The 25,722-nt window shown below is 43.4% G+C and overlaps 1 protein-coding gene across 2 annotated transcripts in view; it reads left to right on the top strand.

Annotated features, from left to right (window-relative positions):
• The window catches only part of TBC1D31 (TBC1 domain family member 31), an 834,080-nt gene that overhangs the window by 131,363 nt on the left and 676,995 nt on the right, over positions 1-25,722 (top strand). For both annotated transcript variants that reach the window (XM_085605032.1, XM_085605033.1), the window contains one exon: positions 9,713-9,828. In XM_085605032.1, the coding sequence (XP_085461158.1) occupies positions 9,713-9,828 (116 nt within the window). The remainder of the gene's footprint in view (positions 1-9,712; positions 9,829-25,722) is intronic.

Below are 25,722 nucleotides of genomic sequence, written 5' to 3'. Positions count from 1 at the left end.
TCTGCCTGTGGATTCCTCACTGACCCACCCGCCTCCCCGTTGTCCATCCTTCTATACCTGCAATTCTATTAATGGTATTTCAAAATGTGTTTTGTTACTGTCAAAGGCAGTGTGTTATTTCTTTTGCCTTTCTACTTATTCTCCACACTGTGTGTGTTGATTTGCATATTGTGTACTGTGTATGCTGTGTATATATATTGCTGTCAGTCCGTCCGTGTGCCTCGAAGGCACGGAAAAAAGGGGCGGAACTGACGTCATCACGCCGATGAGGTCTTCTTATGGAGCCGGTGACGTCAGCGGAGTCGCGAGCGGAGCCGTGTCTCTGTGATGTCGTCTTCGACCCCATCGGCTTGGACTGCTACAAAAGTTTCCGAACGTTGCTGGTGCAGGGGATATTCACAAGGTGAGGAATCCACAGGCAGATACTGTATCCACCAGAAAAAGCGTTACCGAAGGTCAGTAACTTGTTCATATGCCACAGAACGTTCTGAAATTCACAAAGAACGGGAGGGACACAGCGGGGAATAGGGAAAGGATTTATTTTCACTAAAAAAAGCTTAAGGCATGATGTGTTTCGGAGCAATTTCCTTTTTCAAATGCCAGCTTCAACAGCACTCCCACCAGATCTTTGAAATAGCCCCAGTCGTTCAGCCATTGGTGGCCATCCAGGGGGGCTGGGTCAAAGTTCCAAACGGACCAGCAGTCGCGTTGGCTGACTACAAGTCCGAACATGCAATTCTCACCGCATGCCAGGTAAGTTCCTTTGCTCGGCCCCTTGTGTGTGTGTGTATATATATATATATATATTACCTACTGGCGATAGCCAGTAGGTAGTTATAGTTAGGACCACGTTTCCATAGGAAAACCTCAACATTCTATTTTGAATAACTTTGGCGCCGGTCGACGAATCCTCGCGAATTTCTCAAAATAGGTGGGGCGCTACGCTCCGCTCCTACCCTGAAAGTCTCGGGGGGATTCGTCAAGCGGGGGCTGAGATAAAAGGGGGGTCCCAAAACGCGTTTTTCCCATGCATTTTTCCATAGGACCTTTAGAACGAGCTACAGCCCGAATGGCTGAACAGAATTACTCAAAATTTGGCAGAGAGGTAGTCCCTAGGTCAAGGAAGTGCCTTTTGTAGGTTTGGTGTAAATCTGTTCAGTAGATTCTGAGAAAATAGCCTTTAAATCAATATATATATCTGAGCCAGCTTACGGTACGCTTACCGTACGCTTACGGTAAGCGTACGGTGGCGTGCGCGAGCGCGATTCTGATTGGCTCTTAGATCTTAGTAAACATTCGAATCGGCCGAAACCAGGAAGCGGCGGCCGCCATTTTGTCTCTCGCACTGAGAGAGATTTTTAAAATCGGAAGCCCAAAAACATGTAAAGGGGCTGTTTTGACAACTCCCTCCCACATAGTCATGTTGAGGGAGTCCCCAAACATCCCCCAAGTGCAAAAACGGTTTTATTTTTTTTTCGGCAATTTCGCGGGGTACGCTTACCGTACGCTTACGGTAAGCGTACGGTAAATAAATAAAAATAAAAAAAACACTATCCACACTTACCCCACCCCCTGTGCTTTTGGTGGCCGAAGGCCACCAAATGTGCTGGGCTTATTACAATGGAAAAAAACACTATCCACACTTACCCCACCCCCTGTGCTTTTGGTGGCCGTAGGCCACCAAATGTACAGGGCTTATTATAAGGGAAAAAAACTTAGCATTTAAAAAACCGTACTAATTCACTGAAAAAACCATAGGTTTCACACACGTTATAGTTAGGAATTAGCATTTAAAAAACCTTGCAAATTCACTGAAAAAACCATAGGTTTCACACATGTTATAGTTAGTGGAAATTTTACTGATAAAAAACCAATGAAATTGCCCCGTTATAGTTAGCGCAGGCAACTATAACTCACGCGACCGCAATCCTCTGCTGATGACATATGTGTCTTTATGAAAAAAAAATATTTGTAATATATGTATAGCTAAAAATGTATGGAAGAAGACATGGGCAAATAACTGTCTAAATACAGTATTAGCATCAGCAGAGGATTGCGGTCGCGTGAGTTATAGTTGCCTGCGCTAACTATAACGGGGCAATTTCATTGGTTTTTTATCAGTAAAATTTCCACTAACTATAACATGTGTGAAACCTATGGTTTTTTCAGTGAATATATATATATATATATATATATATATATATATATATATATATATAATAACTCAACTTAGCATTTAAACCTTTGAAATTCACTTAAAAAACCATAGGTTTCACACATGTTATAGTTAGCTGGACATTTCACTCGTAAAAAACCATTGAAATTCCCCCGTTATAGTTAGTTCAGATAACAATAACTCGCTCGCCCGCAATCCACTGCTCATGACGTCACATATTACATCACTCATGACATGGTCAGTGGCATCACTCATGACATCACTGATGACATCATCCTTGTGATAGAGTGGCGGTTGCGCGAGTTATAGTTATCTGAACTAACTATAACGGGGGAATTTCATTGGTTTTTTACGAGTGAAATGTCCAGCTAACTATAACATGTGTGAAACCTATGGTTTTTTAAGTGAATTTGCAAGGTTTTTTAAATGCTAATTCCTAACTATAACGTGTGTGAAACCTATGTTTTTTTCAGTGAATTTCAAAGGTTTTTTAAATGCTAAGTTATGTATGTTTTATTATATTTTATATATATATATATATATATATATATATTTTTTTTTTTTTAAGGTTTTTCACCGTGCGCGCACCCCGCGATTTTTAATCCTTCAGGGATCCCCTGACAAAGACTAGGGGGTCAGGAACTCTCTACCCTGCCCCCTTTTCACGTTCTCCACCTTTCTTTTTCACTGTCACACACAAAACACACAAAATGGCGGCCGACACATCCTGATTTCGACCGATTCGAACGTTGACTGACATGTAACCACCAATCAGAATTACGTTCGCGCACGTTAAGGTGCGCGCACCCTGCGCGCACGGTGCGCGCCTATAGATATTTATGTACTTTTAACTGCAATTTTCTCAGGAACTACTGAACAGATTGACTCCATATATGCAAAAGGCACATCCCTGACCTGAGGACTACCTCTTTGCCAAATTTCAAGTAATTCTGTTTAGCCGTTCGGGCTGTACCTTCGACTAAACGTCCTATGGGAAAATGCATGGGGAAAACGCGTTTTGGGACCCCCCTTTTTTCTCAGCCCCCGCTTTGACGAATCACCCCGAGACTTTCAGGGTAGGAGCTGAGCGGAGCGCCCCATTAGTTTTGAAAATTTCGTGAGGATTCGTCAACCGGCGCCAAAGTTATTCAAAATAGAATTTTCAGATTTCCTATGGAAACTCGGTCCTAACTATAATATATATAGTTATATATATACAGCTTCTTTTTCATGCAGATATCCGAGCCTCTTTTCAGCGGTGGGCCGTGGCGGGATCGCAAACCCCTAATCTCCACCACGATCGTTTATTTGTAGTCCAAAAATAAACGATGCCAGAGCCACCAATCCATTGAACAGCGTGTTTATTTTGCTTTAAGTTTTGGCCAAATCACTCGACGCGTTCTCCTGTTGTGTGTGAACGGCCCCTCACTTTGTAGGCCAATAAAACTGACCTTTTCCAACTTCGAAGTTTTTCATTATTTAAAGGGTTGTATATGTTGATGTCTGTTCGCTAGTTCAGTTACAAATCATTTTGTTCTACCAGTTGTGACTATTCCGTATTTTAATGCTCTGTCTGATGTGGTTGTAGGCGCGCAGATATTTCGACACCCACACACACCACAAACATCTGTAGCAGCAATTTAAAACGCAGGTAAACATTTCAGTCTGAAGCGTCAGGGATTTTATGGGGCAAAATAACAGGTTTTTTTTTCATTTTTCCAAACAAAAGGTATGACTGTTTAATTTATAAGTGTATGTCAGGGAATTTGTATGTCAGGGTCGCTGTTAATGACATTAATAATTTAACAACATAATAAGATTAAGAAAATGGTAGATGGCCGAGTAAGTTTGACTCAGCACAACAGCAACTAGCTGTAGAGAAGTAGGGACCGTGACCAGCAAATGCTGTATAAACCTCCCACGAGCATGCCTGGCTCATTTGTGTTCTGCCAAACGCCCACTAAATGTAGAACATTTTACTTTAACCCCCGCGGATGGATTTTTCAGTCGCCAGTGGATCAGCCGCATGGATTCGTCAGGCTGTTGCCATACATACACGGACTGTGTCCATGACCTGCTCACAGTGCAGTTTAACCAGGGAAACCCATTGCCTGACGACCCATTCTGCTTGATTGGGACCCATTCTCCTTGATTGCATAAGGCCAGTAGCAGGCGTAGCATATACAAGCGCTAGTGCCTACTTGTTCTCCTTATAAGGTCCCAAAGGCAAGACCTATTGGCTATGCCAATGTTTGTTTTCTCATTTGACGCATATCTGTAAAGATCTAAACAAGGCTACACTGCCGTGACACTGCTTGGGAGCTGCAAAAACCACCGTGCAGGCACATTGGAAGAAACAATAACCCCCAACTGTTACACACTGGCACTCTTGACTCTGGAACTTTATGACCATGGAAAACAGGCATGCCATATGTCAGAGAGTGCGTTGGACTCTGAAACATCTTGGGGTTTACTATTAAACTATCTGTCGGAAGGAACTCCCCCAATGACAAACCTACCGAAGCTAAAGACACTGAAACTGTTCACATACTGTGAAATACAAAAATGAAAAGGTCCCCTGCAGCCTGTCCAAGATGGTGTATGGAATCATAGGCCTAACAACATAATATGAGAAACTGTGGCTGGTGATCCCTGATCGCCTAACAAAACTGTGACCGTGATGGACAGGGTGGTGTATATGGAAGGCAAGAAAGTTGGGGGACGGTGAAGAAGTTTGTGATTTGCCTGAATACCAGAAGTGTTCTTTTATCAGAAAAAGTACCAAATAAGGGAGTAGAGAGGTGTCTGGATAGAATCTACCTCCTGTATAACTTTCAATAAACAATGTGATTCTACCCTATCTAAATAGAAACTCTTTAGTATTTTTTGTTTTAAGTGATGTTAAATGAGGTGTGTTTTGTGATCCATGAGATGTCATGGAGAAGCACTAAGTGTTTTTAAAATACCCCTCACACACTATGAGTCCCAACTGCAGAGAGAGCCTCCTTGAACCTGCCAACCCCAAGCCAGATGAGAAACGGCCATTCTGTATTACAACATACAATACCAATTCTAACCAAGTCACTAAAATTGTTAATAAACATTGGCGGATCCTCAACAGTGGAGGTCTGGATCTCCCTAAACCAGTTTTTTCGCACAGAAGAGGAAAAAGTATTCGTGACATGATTGTCCACACAAGACCTCGCAGGAATGAACCCACTGGCCAATCAACAGCTATGGCCAACATACATGGACATCATCCATGTGGGAAATGCAAAGTCTGCCCACTCACTAAGAAAAGCAAGGAAATCACTTTCCTTAATGGTACCAAATGGGAACAGAGAAAATTTACCACTTGTAACAGTAGCAATGTGGTATACCTCGTCACCTGTCCATGCCTATTAGAATATATAGGGATGACAACACGACCAGTGAAAACAAGGATAGGAGAACATAAAAGTAACATCCGGTGTAAAATAAGCAGAACGAAAATGGCATTGCATTTCATAGAACTTGGCCATACACCCGAAGATATATCCTGGACAGTAATCGAACAAGTCCCAAATGAAAGATACCTTTTTGAAAAAGAACAGAGATGGGTGTTCCGTCTAAAGACAAATATCATAGGCCTGAACGAAGAAATTCCATGGGGTCAGCGATGACCATATTAGGAACCGGACACTTTCACTGTATATTAAACATTATGTTATCCACAATGAGAGACTACCATATATCCTCTCACCAATTGCCTGTTTCCAGAATGTGAGACAACCATGTGGAGGGGCATCCACATATATCGCACAGCCAGAACAACAGATCAACAATCAAAAGAGTCTTCATAAAGAAATAAATCTCATTTACAAGACAAAGAAACTTTCATTTTTATTCATTTTTCCCTTTGATTTCAACTACAATTTCCCAGGCACAATATTTTTCCTAATCATCCCTTAAACGAACCACCAGGAAGTCACCCTTCCTTTTTTGGGAGTGAAACGAGCATTCTTAGCAAATCTAAACAATCCAAAAGTTTTTTTGCTTATATAAATCTTCCTCGGTCATTGGTCCGCCCACATATCCAAGGCAACGCCCTGTTCCTTTGTCTTTCTTTTTTCTATTTCCTTTTTTAATTTTCCCGATTCACGCGCAAAACCGGGAAACATCTTTCTGGCCTCAAAATAGTGGTACATTATGAACATTTCATTTTAAGTAATCTCTCGCTTCATCCCTTTATTTTTATTTTTTTACGGTCCTCGCTATACCAAGAAGTGATGTCTCTCAAAATCGCCACCTTGGCACAAAAACAGGTAGCCATTTTGAAGAAGTTCCACGCTCTAGTCAATCAGAAAGGAGCTTTTTCCCGCTGCATCCTGTTTAACTAACCAGTTAAATACTCAGCATTCACTTCCGTATTGCCATCCACGGAGCAACACGGAGGCATACAGAGGCGAGGTAAGATCCTGTATCATGTGAGTAAGACTATGCCAAGTCTTTAAACTAGGCACGCTTGCCCCTTGCAATGACAGTTTTGCGATCCCACCGCTAAGACACGGCCTGATCGCTTAAAGCTAACACTATGTGCTTTCCTATTCTACCAACAGTGTTTATTCAAGGCATCCTCCCCTCCAGTGCGAGCTCATGAAGCCCGAGTATTACTCCAAATAGTGTATGTACCTAACGATTTCACTTAATGATGCTTTTTGTATAATTAGATACGGGCAATAAAAATCTAAATATCTACCGGCATGTCTGATTTTACGGATGAATGATTGATTACTCTTACAAACCAAAACAGGGCGTTTTTGAGGAATGTGTGTGAATGTCGTTTCTTGTCTAACGAAGTACACGTTTTTAACAAACTTGCCATAATACTCTGCAATCAACGGGCAGTAGCTCACCGGTTTTAGAACAAAAACCTACGCTGCCATAGAGAGAAAAATATATCAGGAAAAATATATCACGAGAATTAATCCAAATAGGACGTTCCACAGTATGGTGATGTGTTGATGAAACTATCATAAGTTTGTTTGCATTGTTTTTTCTTATCTTTTCAGATACCAAGTTGGTTATAAAATACAGAGGTCAGTGTACCCTTGTAAAAAACTTTCTCCAGACCCACACATTTTTTTGCGGTTTGGTTTTTGGAATAATAGGCATACTAAACATATAAACTAGTTTGATATTCTGAGTGTAGTAGGGATCACATTCGGTCCTGATGAGTAAAGCAGTAGGGGCTGCTTACGAAACATGTTGACCCAGTAGGGGGTAACACATTAAGACACACCCCCTACACATCCTCCTTTTTAATGTTCCAAGCCGGAGAAATGAATAAAATAGTTTTTTCTACTAGCCAGGGAATTCTTAATTAATTATTGTAATCTTCACTAACCCTACCTTTCCCACTCCCGCACCACACATAGCCTATTCCTTCATAACAACAGTGCTCCCCCGTATTCGCAGGTTGTAGCACGCCCCGCCCCACAGAGGGACAGGAAGACCCCTATGATGAAGCATGACACTGTGGGACTCGTAGTGTGTGAGGGGTATTTTAAAAACACTTAGTTTTATACTAAAGAGTTTCTGTTTAGACAGTGTTCTTTTATCAGTCAAGAATACAATTGATTGAAAGTGAGAGAGCGCTTTAGAAGTATGCCTCTATTTTTTTCAAATTTATGATTTGCGTTGAAATTTAACAAAATATTTTAGTTCAAAAATTACATTATTTTAAACATTATTTGTGGAGTTATGCTCTAAAATACCTTTTAATCATGAGCTGACAATGATGTGTAGTCCGATATAAGGCATTGATTTTCTCCAGAAGAGTAGCAATAAAAGCCGAGCAACACCTATTAGCAAAAATGGTAGACTCCTGAAAGCAAAACTCATGTTAATGCCACAGAGATCGAGTTGATATCCCTAAATATAATCATAAAAGTACAAGGATCCTAGTGATAATATTTTGGAGATTCTAGTTGTTTTTAAAAGCCCCAAACATGTTCTAGAACAAGTCAGCAAAATGAGCAGTGTAAGCTGTTTAAAGATGTGCAGAGGTGTTCATGTCTGTTTTAGAACACCGTAGAGTAAAAAAGTCTGCTGGCAAAGTGACAGCAAAATCTGGTTTAGTTAGAAGCCCTAACAGATATCTCAAACTCAGCACACAACAAAGAGAACACATTTCCTATACTGGTTGTGGTTTGTTCTTTGACAGCCGCACGAATGACCGACTATAGGCAAATCCAAATTCAGAGATGCATACTTCTGCTGGCAAGGGCACTTCTAGGCCAAATAATTGTCAGACATGAGCTGTATAAAAAACGGAAAGCATAACAGATGTTGAAGTTCATTTTCAACTGAGTGACCCTATCTCGTTGCTGTGTCAAGGTAGATGTTGGACTGGCAGTCATTTAGAAGGCTGTGAAATAAGCAAGTGATTTTGTAGGTGTTGACAACTGGCTTTTGTATTCACTCAGATCTCTGGATTTGAAGGTAGATATTTAATCCGAAGGGTTACATGAGCTTGCCTGGGCTCATTTGGGAGGATAGCTGTGGACCAAGGGAACAATTTATTTATTCAAATAATTGAATTTAAAGATTGAAATTGAATCCCAAAAGATGTATGGGCTTAATTGAGCTAGTCAGGGAGCTTACCTCTAGATGGGGAGTTATTAAAAATGGCACAGATCTGGAGTGCAAATTCAGTTGGTGACCGCTTGTCGAGCTGGGTAGAGCATGGGTGAGGACAAGGTTTTTATAGACTTGGTTTTCCTTTTTGTTGTATTGTGTTGAGTTTGGAACAAAGTTACAGAGTGATTATGGTTGAGGCAAGTATGTATAGAATGATCAGCTTGATTTAGGAGCAGGATATGGTAGCCATCGCGGTGATGTTAAATGGTGAGAAAGAGGCACCATGTAGACGTTTCTCTATGAGGAGTCTGGTGCTGCAGTGGTCTATACCTTATGTGTGGTGGTGAATATGAGGTGCTAGAGGAGCTGCAACATTTGTTAGAAAGGAAATTTCCTCTAGTACAAGATGCCATTGTATCTTGGATAATCCATATATTGACATGAAAACCTTCCAGGCTGTTTTCCCTTTGTGAATTGTTTGTTTGAGGACTGTAAAATCAGGGCATACCAAGTGGGACCTGAAATAGAGTTTTAGCTGTGTTACCTGCAGAATAGTTATAAGAGAGTAGAGTATGAGTGACCGGTTGCATCGCTAAGGGTTGAGTTTGGTTTGTAAGTAGCAATGAGGAGGAGGCGAGTGACTCAGTGGTCTAGTGTGGTTTCCGGCAGTGTAGTTCAATGTTAATATTTGTAATGGCCACAGAGCGGTTGCAAATCGTTGGGCATGGTAATAAAATGAAGGGATTTCATTCAAGTGTATGCTTGTCAATTACATTTTGACAGTTTATCCTTCTGTCTCGTTGTATATTTTTCATTGTGAACTAAAAAAAACCTGAAGAATGTTATGCCTATTTTATTTTGGAGGTTGCAGAAGTTTCTTCATTTTGACCTCTTTTTGTCACTTTTCTTTTAAAGGTTTGATCTTGTGCAGCGAACGCTGCAAGCATGCACTGCATTGTCCTTCAGTCTTCGCCGGAAAACTGAGTATCTTGTGGCTCTTGCTGATTATTCGATTAAATGCTTTGATACAGGTACGAGCATTGCATTAAAGGTCAAGTATATGTAGAACTCATCTTGTGTATCATTACATTTTGTAATTGGGATGTTTTTAAACTGCTCTTTGATGGATACTTCTAACTGCAGATTGCTTACCATTGGCATACCCCAGGCGCCAGACTGTAGCTAGAAGATTTTAACAGCAATGATCCCTCATGCCGGTTGGTGGCACCCTGCGGCTACATGTTGACTGCATCCAGCCCCGAATGTGACAATGGAGCTGGATATAAGCGGCGACCCGGCACATCAACATCCGCTCCTTTCTTTCTGTGCCTTCATATGCAGATCTGAAGCTCGCTCCCAAATTTTTTCCTCTTCCCTTGACAATTTCTTTTTCAAAATTCTCTTTTCCTGTGTGCAAGAGAACTGTGTCCTCCTCCTAAAATTGCAGGGCTTTTATCTCTCACCCTCTAAACACATTCTTGCGGAAAGACAAATTCAAGAGCCCAGGTCCTGGATCTTGCCCACTGGATGGTGGCTTTGGACCTGCAGGAGGCCTATTTTCATGTACCCATCCTGCAATCCCATGGACTCTATTTTCTGTTCAAGTGTGCCAGGAGCATTGTCAATTATATGTGCTCCCATTCAGCCTCACTAGTGTCCCTGAAGTGTTAACAAAAGTGAGGGTGGTAGTCACTGTAAACCTTTGGAGATTACAGTTTTCTCCTACCTCGATGACTGGTTGTTAAAGGTTAACTCCGGTCGTGCACCACTTTCAGACAGCGACTAACCTCCTGACTGCTGTGTTTCACTATCAACATGCCGAAGTCACATCTGACTCCTTCAAAGAGGCTCCCTTTTATTAGAATTATCCTGGATATGGTGCAGTTTCGTCCCTTCCCTCCATCACAACAAGTCTAAGACGTTCAGGCTATGGTCTTGACATTTCCACCTTGGTCTAGGGTGTCAGTGAGAGTGGCTCTGGGGTCTCTTGGTCTCTTGACATGCTGCATCCTGCTTGTCAGCTATGTCAGGTGGCAAATGCTCTGCAGTGGAAGTATCAGTTCGCTCAGCACCTTGGGAACCTCTTCAATTCCATCCAGGTTTCGGTGCAGACTGAAAAAAGACCTGCAGTGGGGTCTCAACTGCAATTCGACCAGTGACCAATGCCTCTCCCTGCTCCACCCAGTGCTGATGGTGGTGACAGATGCGTCACTGATAAGACTGGGATGGGAAGTCGTCTGGGAGAGGTGGAGATCAGAGGGCTCTGGTCTCCTGCGAGACCAGCCTCCACCTCATTCTGTTGGAGTTGTGGGTCATTCGCCTAGTGCAGAAAGCCTCCCTACTGTCAATCAAAGGGAGGCTGGTACAGGTTTTCATCAATAAAACAACCACCACTTGTTTCTGCAACAAGCAAGGTGGGTGGGGTCCTGCGTCCTGTTCAAGGAGGCACTTCGTCTATGGAGGTGACTGAACAGTCCGGGCATTTCTCTGGTCGTTAACCACTTGGCAGGATAGTTGGATGTCAGGGCAACCTAACACTGCTGATGGCACCTGGCAGATCACAAATGACTGTTAAACCCAAGGCGGCACAGGACATCTTACTGCAAAGGGAAAAATGCTTTCTAGAACTTGACACCACTGCAGAGAGCACGCAATGTCAATAGTTCTGCGCGCTGGACTTGCCAAGAAGGCGGTCCCTCATAAATGGATAGCGTGGACCACAGAACTCCTGGATGACTTTCACCACTGCTTCTCCTGTCCTGAGTTCTGAAGAAGATTAGGAATGACCATGCCCAAGTCATTCTAATGGCTCTGGATTATGCAAGGAGGGTGTGGTACTGAAACTTTTGGGTATGAGCATCTGTCTTCTAATCAGGATGCCTCTTCAGAAAGACCTATGGTTACAGCACTTGAGCAGGGTCCTACACCCAAACCTGCACAATCTGTATGGCCATGTGTGGAGATTTAGTGGCAGCAGTTAATGGAAGATTGGCTGGGCCACATTAGGACACAACAACACTAAAATAAGAAGAATCAAGAGCGTCAAAATATATTAAATGTACAATTGAATTGACCTGATGTTTTTGTTCTCCCTTGCATGATATTTTCATGTATAAAAACAGGAGCAGTGTTTAGTGGTGAATGGCACTTATGATTCTATTGAGAAAAATATATCTTCAAGCAGACTCTTTAAAGAATTACATTTTCCCTTTAAGTCCTGTGAGTTATGGAGTATCCTTGTGTGAAGGAGTTGAATAAGGTATGTATGTGGATGAGAGTGAGTGGATGTCTGTGTTTTAATGTGTTGTCAAATGAATTTGTTCTATAATCGCTAATTGTTTGCAAAAAAAGTATAACAAAATATATATGACGAAAAGGATCATTTTTATAGCAAATCAGGAATTAATGTATCACTATAAATGAAGAAATAAACATTGTTGATCTATAAACTAAACGTACTGAGCCTCTATCACATTCTAGTCAAATTGATGATGGTGATCCACTGATAAGGTAAGGTTTTTAAAATAATTTTGAGTTGTTGTTCCCTGCCTGTCGACTCATTTATTGCAGGGGGTCCTTAGTGTTTTTGCAATAGTGGCTGCAGTTAACAGCATCTGATCTTCCTCCCGCAGTTGTGGATGTTGTCCTCGCTGCCAGGCATCCTGCTCTTAAGTCTGTCTACTCCAGGCGCTGGGACTAATTCGTAGCTTGGTGTGGCACCTGCAATACCAATCCATTGCAGGGCAAACTGTCAAATGTCCTTCCTCTCGTTTTATCTCTGGCCGAGGAGGGACCTTCATTGGGTATCAGTAAATGTTATTTATCAACCCTTTTGTCCTTTTTACATTTAGCTGACCAACCGTCCTTGTTCTAATCACTTGTTGCAGTGACATTTCTGAAAAGCTTGACTTGTTTGTTTCCTTCAAAACCTTTGTTGATGCCACAAGTTGGTCCTCATTTTCACATGCACGCCGTTCAAACCAATGCACAGTTGTCCACTATGTCTCCTGACTCTGAATACTGATTCTGGTTGTGGTGACTGTGGCTCGTCATGTGAGTGAACTCCGCACAGTACCTTACACCACCTTTTTCACAGATAAAGTAGTGTAGAGGGCCAGAGCAGCCTCTTTACCAAAAGTCTTGTTGCTTTTCATGTTGCACAATCCATCACCATCCCCATATTCTTTGCTTCTCCTCACTCCTCGAAAGAGGAGGAGACATTCTATCGCTTGACTCCAAAAGAGCTTTAAGGTTTTACATTGATTGCACTGAAATCAGCTCTTTGTGTAGTTCACTGTGGCAAAAGAGGACACGGCAGTACAGAGCTCTTTCAATGTAGATAGTTCTCAGCATTAAGACCTGCTACACACTGCCCAAGGAAGCAGCCTCCAGAGGGATTCTGGTACCAGTCCGCTTGGGCCAAGGCTTCTACCACTGAGCTACCAGTCGACGTGCCTTTCCTTGACCTCTGTCAAGCTGTGAAATGGATGTCGATACACATGTTCACAAAGCTCTACTGCTTTGATAGCCAGGTTTGATGGGGTGGTTATTTTAAGTGTTTGGTCCTGCAGGATTTTTTGATCTGAGCAATTCAAGAAACCCACCAACTTGGAAGGTACTGCTTTGGTATCTATTCTAAAGGAGAGGAATTTGTAGTTAAAAGTATCCTTCAGAAGAATAAGCTACCTACCTTAGGTAAAACGTTTTCTGGTATGCTGTAGCTAACCACATATTTCTCACTGCCCTCCCACCTCCCCGTCCTGTTGAATGGTTTCTTGTTCATCTAAAAAGTTCCAAATTTAGGAATGTACACACTAGCTCCTCTGATTTGGTTGTACTCCAAGTCTGAGGGCATAGGCAGAATCAAGAAAGAAACTGACATTGGCACATAGGAGTGCTGCTTATATTCAGCGCCATCGTCAATTGCGGGGTGGGACGAAGTAAATACAGAGCGATGTGATTCTTTTTCCCTTACCTGCGGACCTGTGGACCTGCTGCCCGTTAACCTGGTCATTTCGCCGCTCCTGGGTACCTGACGCTGTAGGTCTCCCCTGACGCCGCTTCATCACATCGCGGCCGCGACAGGGGGAGACTACAGCTCCCAGGCTGCTTTGCGGCCAATTTCCTGCTGCTTTCGCGCCCGGAGGCTCTTAAAAGAATGAAGCTCCCTCCGCTACGCGGGACGCGCGCGGGCGACGCCGGGATAAGCCCGGGCAAAGGACAGGCCGTCTGTGGCCGTCCGGGGACGGTGGGGTCCAGGCTGGGCCACTTCATTAACATCCTGCCCCAGATATCCCTGGGATTGGCTAAGACTGGTCGGAATATATGAAGGTACTTTGTGTGGGTCATTGACATTAGTCCTGTATTTGATCTGCCCGTTATAGCTTCGCCCATCTATTGTGTTGCATTAGTCTGCTCTGGACTCCTTTGGAAGCTGTATATACTATTGTGGAAAGAAAATGAGTAAATTGGGCAAGGTATCAAAGCTTGCTGCGTCCCGCCCTAATACTAGATTACATGCAGCCCTGCCCCAGCCTTTACCAACACTCATGGCCATTGATAAAATGTTGCAACAAACTATCGGAGTTGTGGCCACTACAATAGAAAATACGGAAAGGAGACTATCTATCACTCCCACAGTATGCTTACAAGACTATGGTGGGGATTGCTCAGCAATTACTATTGATCCTATGGTCTCCGACTCTTATCTTGTTCCTACTTATGTTGAGCTGCCATGTTCCCAGATGCTTCCCGAATCCTCGAGAAACGAGGAACTAGTGCAGGCCTTAGTGGAGTCTTCTAATAATGCTGAAGACCCTCATCCTATCCTGCCTCTTTCCTCCCCTGTATCGATTGTGAAATCTGGGAAACCAGGCCCTAAGTCGAGGAAAAATAGTCTCCCTAAAAAAACAAGGAAAAAAACGGAGGCCAACCACAATTTGGTGACCCCATCTGACAGTACATTGCATCGTCAATTGGGGGTGCCATGTTGGGTCACCAATATGGTGGCTGATCTACAGGCATGCTTGGAACAGACTATTGCCTCCCATATTAAACCCCTTGTTTCAAAACTAGGTAGAATTGTTTCCATTCTAAATAAGAGGGAGGGGGGAACAGTGAAGTCCATAACTCCTCAGGATAAGATACCATCACCCGCATCTGGTAGTCTGAGGGTAGCAACAGATGATATCCCAGTAGCACAGAATTCAAACCTAGGAGTATCAACAAGTATTCACAAGCGTATAAACTCCATGCCACCACTCCCTCCTGCACCAACTGTAGTGGGTTCTACTTTCCAGCCCACAAGGGCTTTACCCGATAATCACAGACCACATTCCAAGGAGGATGCAATTCTGCTAAAAACTGCCTCACTTAAGTCAAAGAGATCTGAGGAGTCTAGGGTAGTTTCTTCCCAGTTGCCTTCAATAAACCTGCCCCCAGAAGCACAACCTTATGTGGTAGTTGTAGTAGGTGTCCCGGCCCTTACAGAGGGGAAAAAAGAATATGAGAGTGATCTTAAAAACAAATGCATTCAGTGGTTAAGCATAAACAGACCTCTCCCTCCTAATATTTCAGGGACATTTTGGCAGTGAGAAAGAAGAATAGATTGGATAGGAAGGGGTCCCAAAACAGTGGCAGGAGATGCCATAACAATAAATTTTAGGGACCCTGCCGCAGTGGATTATATCTGTAGAATCCCTCTTTGGTGGAACTCCCAGATATTTCCCCTGCATCTGTCTTATTTCTACCCTACCTCAAGTTTTAATCTGAATTGTATACAGAGGCCCCAATATGATAGGAATCAGTTCCTGCCACCTAATGGGTCTCGACATTGGAAGTCATTTATGGAACGCCCCTCAAATCCTATTCTCCCCTTTCAGTCACATGCCCATTGGAACAGGTTTAGCGTCCTAGAGGAGGTTGACTGACTGATTCACAGTGAAACCCCTATCCCAGAACCGAATAATAGTGAATATACGGGTGGTTCTGGACTAGTGGAGAATATTTCATCCCTACCCTTTGGCGTTGATCCTTGCCCTACTGGTACTAGGAGGGTACAAAATAGAATAGAAGACATCCGAGATCAGGCACCCTTAAAAGAACAGGGGAGTGAGCAAGGTTCTGATAAAATGAAACAAGGATGTATAAAGATTCTTTCATGGAACATAGCGGGACTAAAGAACAAACTATTAGTACCGGAGTGGTTTACCTTTATGGCAAAGTATGATATCTGTTTGATGCAAGAGACTTGGGCCCTGGAAGGGAGTGTATGTCATGGTTTTGCGACCTTTGATATTCCCGCAGTTTCCAGGGGCAAGGGCCGCCCTTCGGGTGGCCTATCTATCTGGGTAGGAACACACTTGGGTATACAGGCCATTGAGCTCGGAACAAACTCTTTAGATATCCAATGTGTTCTATTAATCCTTCCTGACAAGTCACGAGTGGCCATTATAAATATCTATTCTAGGCCCACTACGAATGGAAATGAATCTAGCACCATTACCACACTTGACTTTTTCATTCATTCTCTTGACCCTTCTATAACGATAATTCTGGGTGGTGATTTTAATTGCCAGTATGAACCCCTGAGTATTCCTGATTATGGCAACCATGATGAAGTTGATTCGCTTGGGTGCATTCCAACCCCCGCGATTACCCCAGTAAGGGCTTGGACCAAGCTGGTATTGCAAATCAAATCCTTCACACTTGCAATGTCCTTATGGGCGTGCAATGGAAGGTTTGGTAATGCTAGCTCTGGTCTACCCACATTTAATAGGTCTAACAGTACATCTATTTTAGACTATATTCTAATGGAAGCTAAACACTGAGATAAGCTCAAAGATTTTAGGGTTGTAAACAGACATGACAGTGACCATAATGCCCTGGTTCTGACGCTTAAGCCAGGTGCTTTTGGCCTATCTAACCCAGATCCAAGTACAAAGATGGCCGCACCACCTTTTATTATATCTAATAATAGGAGAAGGGTCAAATGGCCAACATGTCTGGATTCACCAACTCGTCTTGCAGCAATTTATCAGATTGCCATCCCACTTATTAGTGAAATGGGGGGTTTTGTCTCCCCTAGCCAGGCTACAGATATACACAGGAAGTTGACTACGAGTCTAGGTGAAATATTTTATCCAGTTGCCAGGACTCGGCAGTCAAGGCCCAGAACACATCCCTGGTATGATCATTCCTGTAAAACTGCAAAGAGAGATATGCTTGCAGCAATTAAATCTAAGGCTACATCTAAAATTAGAGCACTCAGGATATCCTATAAGAAGGAATTGACCAGGGCCTAGAGAGAGTGGGAGAAATCCAGATGGAATGATCTGAGGCAAGCACTCCTCTCCAAGGATTCCAAGACTTTTTGGGCCATTGTCTCTTTAACACTGAGAGGCAATCGGGAGGAAGGGGTCCCTAATATTGCTCCCTCAGTGTGGGAGGCGCATTTTAAAGAACTTTATTCAAGTCCCGAGTTGAGGGCTTTTGTCTCCCAGGCACAGGATAATATACCATCTCTAGAGACTGCTGTATTCGTAGACCCCCCCTTTGATTACAGTCACTCGGGATTAGGGACGGGCTCACAGGACCCTCACGTTGGGAATGAGGCCAATTACTCAGATCCAATTTCTCTTAAAGAAGTGGAATCTGCAATTGAGGGACTGCCCCTAAATAAAGCACCAGGACTTGATAAGCTCCCGGGGGACCTTTTCCGTTCCCAACCTAAAATCTGGGCTCCATACCTGACCGTTCTGTTTAATGCGGTTCTGCAAGGTTCCGCGCTGCCGGACACATGGCTTGGAGCCGAGATTGTTCCAATTTTTAAGGAGGGTTGTCCATTAGCCCCATCCAATTACAGACCCATCAGTTTACTGGATACCACTCAAAAACTGATGGGCCGAATCCTTCTGAACAGACTATTAGACTGGATGGAGGTGAACAAAATACTGACTCCCTTACAAGCCGGTTTTCGAACGGGTATTTCTACCCTGGACCAGATCTTCCGGCTCCAGGTCCTGTATTGGAAAACTGCAAGAGTGGAGGGTGGCAGCCTCTACCTTGTTTTTGTGGACCTGCGGGCCGCATTTGATATGGTTCCCAGGGAGAAACTTTGGACGGTGCTGAAGGAACTTGGTCTCCCACCCTACCTACTTGATGTGCTGGTTCGTTTTCATACAGGGAACTTCGCACAGGTGAGGTGTGGGAAGAATGGGGAGCTATCAGCTCGCTTTCCTGTAACCCGGGGGGTACGTCAGGGTTGTGTACTGGCCCCTACATTGTTCAGCCTATATGTTAATGGATTGATTAACGAACTAAATAGTCTCAGGGATAGTGACGCCCCGTTTTTGGCTTCTGGTCGGGTGCCCGCTCTGATGTTCGCGGACGACACACTGTTGCTGTCGCGGACATCATCGGGCATCCAGCGGGTTCTGGACGGGTTTATGACCTTTTGTGCCTCGAGGGGATTGGAGATCAATCTGGGGAAAACTACGTTTATGATCTTCAATCCCCCGAGGCACACACGCCCGAACCCTGCACTAGGTGGTGTTCCCCTAGAAAGAGTTAAGACCTTCATATAGTTGGGAGTCACGTTGACTGAGCACTTCGTGTGGGATGCTCAAGTAGCTAAATCCTCCCTGAGGCTAACCCAGATAACGGGAGGTATCGGAAGATTCCATAGAATCTCTATATTCAAACCTGTCACTCCTGTACTAGAGATCTACAAAACACAGGTGAGGTCAGCAGCCCTGTTTGCTGCTGAACTGTGGGGCCACATAAATACATCCAATTTACGGAAGGTAGAACAAGCTTTTATGCGTTGTCTGGTTGGCCTCCCCCAGAGCTCACCTCTTATACCACTGCGTCTGGACATGGACCTAGAATCCGTCAGTGAACTGACGGCTGCACGACCATTACTTTATTGGAGAAGGCTTTGGTCTGTCCCAGAACTTGCAATTTTCAGAGCGGAATTTATTGCAATTTGGGGACAGCTAAACTACAAGAAAATACCATGGCTACTCCATATAAAGACTTCCCTCTATCAAGTTGGTTTGCCCCATCTTTGGGATACCCCGGGTACTAGCTGCGTGAGGACTCAAAGGTCAGAGATATTGGCGGCTGTTAGATCTTACAATTTCAAAATTTCATGCTGCTCGACCACTTTGGGTAGGTTGACCTCTGAGTTCTTAATGGTGAAAAACGACTCTGGGCTGGAGGTATTCTTGGACTTAGTACAGCCTCCTCTAGCAAGAAAATTATATATTCAGATGAGACATGGTTCCCTGCCAATCGGAGCGCTAACATCTAGATGGGATAAATTGATGGAGGGCACTTGCCCAGTTTGCAAAACTTGTAATGAAGACATTACTCATATTATGTTCTTCTGTCCAGCTTACAGCATGATTCGAAAATGTTGGCTTGTTCCCTTGTGCAAAAATTTGGGGCTCAGACAGTGTGCACAAGCTTGCAGAGTCTTGACGTATGACACCAATCCTCTCATTGTTTATGCAGTTTCCCGCTTTTTACATGGCATGTGGCGGAGAAGGATGAATTTTATTTAAAGAAATCCCTTCCCTTTTATCTTTTTTTTTTTTTTTTTTTTCACTTCTAAATAACCATGATAACCCATTGTTTAATAATTTTCTTAAACCTTTCTTGTATTTATGGTCTTATTCTTGTACTTGTATATATTTTATTGTACTTTTATGGTCTCATGACCGAAATAAAGTTATTCATGGTTATGTGGAAATACAGAGCTGCAAGGCCCCACCTACCAGCATGTTGGACCATTGCTATTAAAGTCTTCTGGGTCCAGTCTGGCACTTGGGGCTATTCTAAAGAAGAGGAATCTGCGGGTAGATAGAGTATCCATCAGAAAGGGCACTTCCGAAGGGTAACTAACCTATTTGTCATGTTTATATCCGTGGTCGATGGGTAGTTATTTTCTAATCTCTCTATACCCTCATTACCTTTACTTCTGACCTTATCGTTCCAACTTTTACAAATCGTTTTTAGGTTGAACGTCCGCACACATGCCCTGTCTGCAAGACATGTTTGAGTCGGTACACAGCGTGTAATCCCGCCTGCTGCTTACCTCAGGCTGACTTCTGAGTCAGCCTTCTTTGCCGGCTTCTTATTAGTTGGTGCTCCTGATACATCACTTCCATTGTATCGCAAGGAGCACCTACCAGCTACAGTCTTGTTACGCTGAAAGTTTTTATTTTTTAGGTCGAGCGTAAGTGTACGTCCTCTTGTATACTTTAGTATACATATTTCTCTATGGGCCAAATTCCATTCCTTGCTTCTCATTTGTTTGTTTCAATGACCTTTAAAAATCCTTGCTTACTAGTGGCCAACCCTGTCTCTTTGTCCCTCCTTTTTCCTCCAAGGAGCAGGGACTTAGTACAATATCATAACGCTTTGTTCTGTTGATCTGCTCGTGGGGGGACTATTTTAACATGTTTTCAACCTTGTGTTACACTGTGGCTGCTCAGACCTGTAGCGGCTTACATTTTATTCCAGCATTAACCCTCCCAGTTCCTTCCATGTGGCTGGCATTTTTTTGTATTCTTCCAGAAGACAGCTCCCAGGCTGGCGTGGAATGCAAGCAATTAATTATTGTGCTTTTAAGTCTAAGTCTGCCTCCTTTAATTTCCTCTGGAAACGGGCACAAAAAAACTGCAACAGCATGCCATCTAGCTACTGCAGCTTTAAATCATGTAAAAAAGTTAAACCACTACTTAAAAACAGCCATTGTTTCAGTTCCATTAAATCAATGCTTCAAATGATACTTTAATATGCATGCTGCTTGTCTTCTTTCCTACCCTCCAGGACCTGTGCTTGGTTGCTGGATGAAGGGCTGGAAGTCTCTGCTCTTGGTTTAGGGCTGCGGCCAAAATGTTTCTTTCAGGAAGAATGTCCCCTGTAAATGTGCATTTGAATGGAGTACATTAAATAAATGCAGAACAAGAACGCAGGGACGGCACAAGCGTGGTACGATCCCACTGGATACTGACTTCAGAGCAGAGGGGCCGTGTTTCCGAATTTATTTTGCTTTCCGAGTTTCTTTTGCTTTTAAAAGCACTCGCTGACACATTCCTGGCCTTAAGCAATTCCAGACAATAAAAATGTCAAGATATCTCCAGTGATTAATGTTCTTGCTGGAGAGATGGAGTTGTCTAGTGAAAGAAGCTTTGGCTCGTTGCAAGGTAGCAGAGGGTTAATATGCCGGCTGCAAAGAAAGTGTACCATGCAGAACACAAAGTGCATAAAATGTAAATAGGTCAGTGGGTTACTGCTTTTCTGTTACTTGCAGCTTATATGTTAAAATCCTAGCCTAGAACTGTGAATGTATAACTGTCATCAAAGAACTGCATGCGCTGCAAAGTATAGATTAGAGCAGATATTAATTTTGCAAAAAGGGTTCATCCGGGTAGAAATCGGTTCTTTTTATTTAAGAGCAATCCCAACTAGTGTGTGCTGTTTTCAACTCTGAGTTTGTGCTTCTGGGGCCCAAGCACTCTTTAGCATTGCTGCCTACCAATATGCATGACTCCTACTACCTTATGTAACATTTCCTTTACGCTAATTTATACACGTATGATTGATTACCTCTGTGTAATTTTTGTGTGATGCAAAGTGCTTTGACACCCTTCACTGGTTTGAGTGGCGCTTTATAAGTAATTAAATGCATCTGAACGTTAGTGATTATGGAGCCTTGAGAAACACTGTTAAAGGGTGGTGGTGATGAAGGAATGCGCAACACTAAGCCTTACCTCAACATTACCTCAGCACCAGCGCAGCTCAACCTCCTCATTAGTGCACCACCACTAGTGCAGCACCAACTCACCATCAGCGGAGCATCACCTTAACATCAGCACTGCACCATCTTAGCTTTAGCACAGCACTATCTCAGCATTAGTGCACCACCACCAACACAGCCCCACTTAAGCAGCAACTCAGCACCAACGCAGCACAACTTCAGCGCGCCACCACCTCAACACAGCACCAACTCGACATCATTCAGCACCACCTGAGCACCAGTGCACCACCACTCCCTTAGCATGAACCAGCACCTTGTTATCACTCAGCACCACCTCATTATCACCTCAGCATCACCAACGCAGCACCATCTTAGCATCAGCAGAGCATCACTCAACACAGCATCACTCAGCACAACCTCAGCACCACCACCTCAGCGAAACCCAGTGTCGCAGCGTCACTCAGCACCACCTCAATAACACTCAGTATCACCTCCACACCAGCACACCACTACCTCAGCATCACCTGAGTATCATTCAGCATTACCTGAGCATCACATCTGCACCAGCACACCACCACCTCAGTCCCAATTCAGCATTACTTAGCACCACCTCAGTGTGCCCTCGAAATCTGCATCTGTTGATTCTCTCCTAGTGCCGGTCCGCTGCTCGTGTTGTAATTCAGGTACTATTTCTCAATCTCCACCCTCCTATTGTTTATGTCCCTTCATTCATAACAACAAAAAAGCTATAATAAACAAGCATTACAATAGTCAGGAAGAGGGTGCCAGCATTGCAAGGACAAAAAGACTAGAAGACCTGTTTTGTTAATTATTTTTAATAGTCATTCAATTGTACATAATGTCTTCTTTAAACTCCACTACATAACACTCCACAACACAAAATACCGTTCCACATTCTTACACTCCATTACACACAGTCCCACTCCACATAATTCCAATACACTCAAAAACACATAATTACTATCCACATAATTCAACTGCACATCATATCACTTAATTCCAATACACACCGCACAATACCACAACTAACAAGTCCAATCCAACCCACATAATTGGTACACACAACATACATCCATTTCAATCCATAACCCATAGGTAAGAGTCACTTACAATGCCAATAACTCCAACTCTTTCCTTTTTTTAAAAACTCACAGATCTGGTGCTTAGCTCCTACCTATTTGTTATTTTCCGTCACCAAAAATGCAAAGGTATACACACAGTTCCATGCCACACAAAAAAAGCTCCACACATTTCCAGTCCACACCACATAATTTAGCACCAAATCACATAACACACCTCAACACAATTGTACAACACACCACATACATCCAATCCACACCACACAATTCCACATTGTGCTGCAGAATTCAACAGCACAACACATAATTAAACTCAACTACTTACCACTCTACAACACAATCCCACTCCACATAATGCCACTACACTGAATGCCACATAATTGCTAACCATATATTTCCATAGCACATGCCACATAATGCCACTACACAAATCCACTCCACACAATTCCACACCACACAACTAACTAATCCAATCCAACCCATAGAGTTCCACTACACGCCACATACATACACTCCATAACACATAAGAATAATACATTGCCATTTACTCTGCCAATAGCTCCAACTCAAACAAATGCGAAACTGGTTGCATTTCCAATGCTTGTTCTGTTTTGAGACTACCTTTATTTTGTATTGTGCCACCACGGCACGTAGCCCAGCGCAAGGTTTTGTGTGTTTTTTTTTGTTTTTAAATGTATCACCATGGCGCCTGCTGCACGGACCGCTATGCACATAACTTAAATATGTACGGTCGGCGAGCTTTATATTTTAACACGGCACCCGCTTTTTTTTATATTAGTTGTTTCCTCTTTCGTGTTTTTTTATTTCACCTTGGCACAGGCGCTGCGCTTTATATTTTAGCACAGTACCCGCTTTGTTACCTGCCTCGGCTCCGTGTGCCTGGTGACTGTGTCCTCAACAACACTTCAAAGTTCAGAACAGTTCCCCGTACATGACTCTTCAGCAGATCTCGCAACGCCAGCAAATGCAAGACCTACTGCATTGTTTTTTTTCCCCACGACCAGACTTCAGGGTGGTTAAGGGCAGTGGCTGCCTCCCACGAACACAATAATACCCCACCATCACAAAAAACACGTGCGAAGCGGGTGCTTAGCGGCTTCTGATCTGGTCAAATGCTCACTTAACCCTAATAGCACCCAGCGCGTCCAGGGGGTTTCCTGCGGCTCAGACTGCGAGGAAGGAAGGCTTTGAACCGGGGCCACGCTGAGCATGTCATAGCACTGGCCACAGGAGGCTGCGATGGTATCATCAAAGAGACCGCGGTGTGTCCAAAAGGAAGTACTTTTAAAGGCAGCAGCTGGACCGTGCAACACTTTGTCATGCTGTGTGCTCGCTTCGAGGAGAAAATCCTTTAAAGCGGTGGAGCAAGGAGCAATAAGAAACGGGAATATGCAGTCATTAAATATCATTGAATATTCCCGTTTCTAAAGCTTAGTTTTCCAGATGTCGTTCTGCATTCCTCAGGGTTAATTCAGGGCCATGTGCACCAAGAGGCAGGTTATTAGATGTCTCTCTGTCATGGAAAGCGAGTTTCCATCCAGGGCTTCCCAATTACAAATCTTTCTCAGGTATGTTATTCTGACTGAATCTGTTGAAATGAATCAAGACTACATCTACCATAACTGGGCTGTTGAGGGACCTCTTAGGACTGTAATATGATCTGCTTCGTGACATGAGTCATCTTGGAACTTTACAGCACAACTGGCAGCTCAGATTTGGGGATTTAAAACTGGGAAGGCTGCTCGAAACAACTCTGCTGTGATCGGTTTGAATCTTCGACTTCTAAAAGTGACATTTGAAACATTTTACATCTATCCATTACTTTGAATCACTATATTCGACAACATATTCTAAATATGGTGGAAGTCTGGAGGTGTGAGACCCAAAGCTCCGTACCTAGCCACCAGCCCGGCCTGGAAAAAAGGTGCAAAGAATGAAGGCCTTCACTTTGGTGACAAGATGTCTTGTGTAATTTGCTTCTTTCTCAGGGCCTTCCACTATATTTTTTTCTCACCCATATGTCGGAAGGTCACTGTGCTGGGTTCCTCATCCTATTGTGAGCACATTTACCTCAAGTTAACATGAGTCTATAACATTTGTGATATAGGCCTATAGGCTCCTGTCAAGGGCTGTACCGGTTGTTAAAGCCCCTGTACTCTATTTATTGGCTTGAGCTGTAGGCAAGGGTCTATACCAAAGAAGCGAGGCTTTGGCAGCTGGAATAGCCTGAGGCAGAAGGTGTCTGCATCTATTAAAACATTCCATCCGCCGAGGGCAGAATATTCTAGAATCAAACAGGGAGAGACAGATATTGTAATGTCGGAGGAGAAGCCCTTTAGCAGCTGTTAGCTGCCATGAGCTGCTCCACTGCCCTCAAAAGAGCTTCCAACATTCTTATGTGGTTTCTAATTGTGTCCACTATTCATTTGTCCGCTACTTTCCAGGGATTTTCACCATTGGAAGACTGTAACACCAAGACTGCTTATCTTTCAGGCTCACACATCTTCTTAGACTAGAATCCAACGCATGGTGACAAATCCTGTATTGAAACAGGTGGTGCACTGAGTGGTCCACAGGTGGCTTCCCTTTATAGTGCTCTTTGGTTCCATATGGGACGTTGTTGTGTTTCCTTATAGCCTCCATACAAAATGGTATATGGTATTACCTTTACCTTTGAGAACTGATCGCATCTCCTCTCACAACACGGTTTTTTGGGCAGCTTGCATGGCTTGTTCTGCTACTTTGACAGATCACATGCGCTGTTTTTGATCATATTGAGTATACTGGTGGGTAATGCGCGCTAAACTGGTGGCAATAACCAGTCCACACAACCAGCTACACCGGCTCATTGAATATAGCTTACTTTGATACTGAGGAAAGTGTTGACAATTGTGTTCTGTGTTACTTTGTAGGTGCTTGGCAGTTGCTCTCAACTTGTGTGCAGACCAAGACAACACTCTTCCTCTGATGGGATGTCTGGCTCTTACCGAATGCAAGCAGAGGTGTGGGGGTGCTGAAGCTCTTGATTACTTGGATGT

The sequence above is a fragment of the Triturus cristatus genome, chromosome 5_1 (genome assembly GCF_964204655.1).
Source record: "Triturus cristatus chromosome 5_1, aTriCri1.1, whole genome shotgun sequence".
NCBI lineage: Eukaryota > Metazoa > Chordata > Amphibia > Caudata > Salamandridae > Triturus > Triturus cristatus.
Note: the sequence above shows the minus strand (reverse complement) of the source record. Positions and strands in the feature narration are given on the sequence as shown.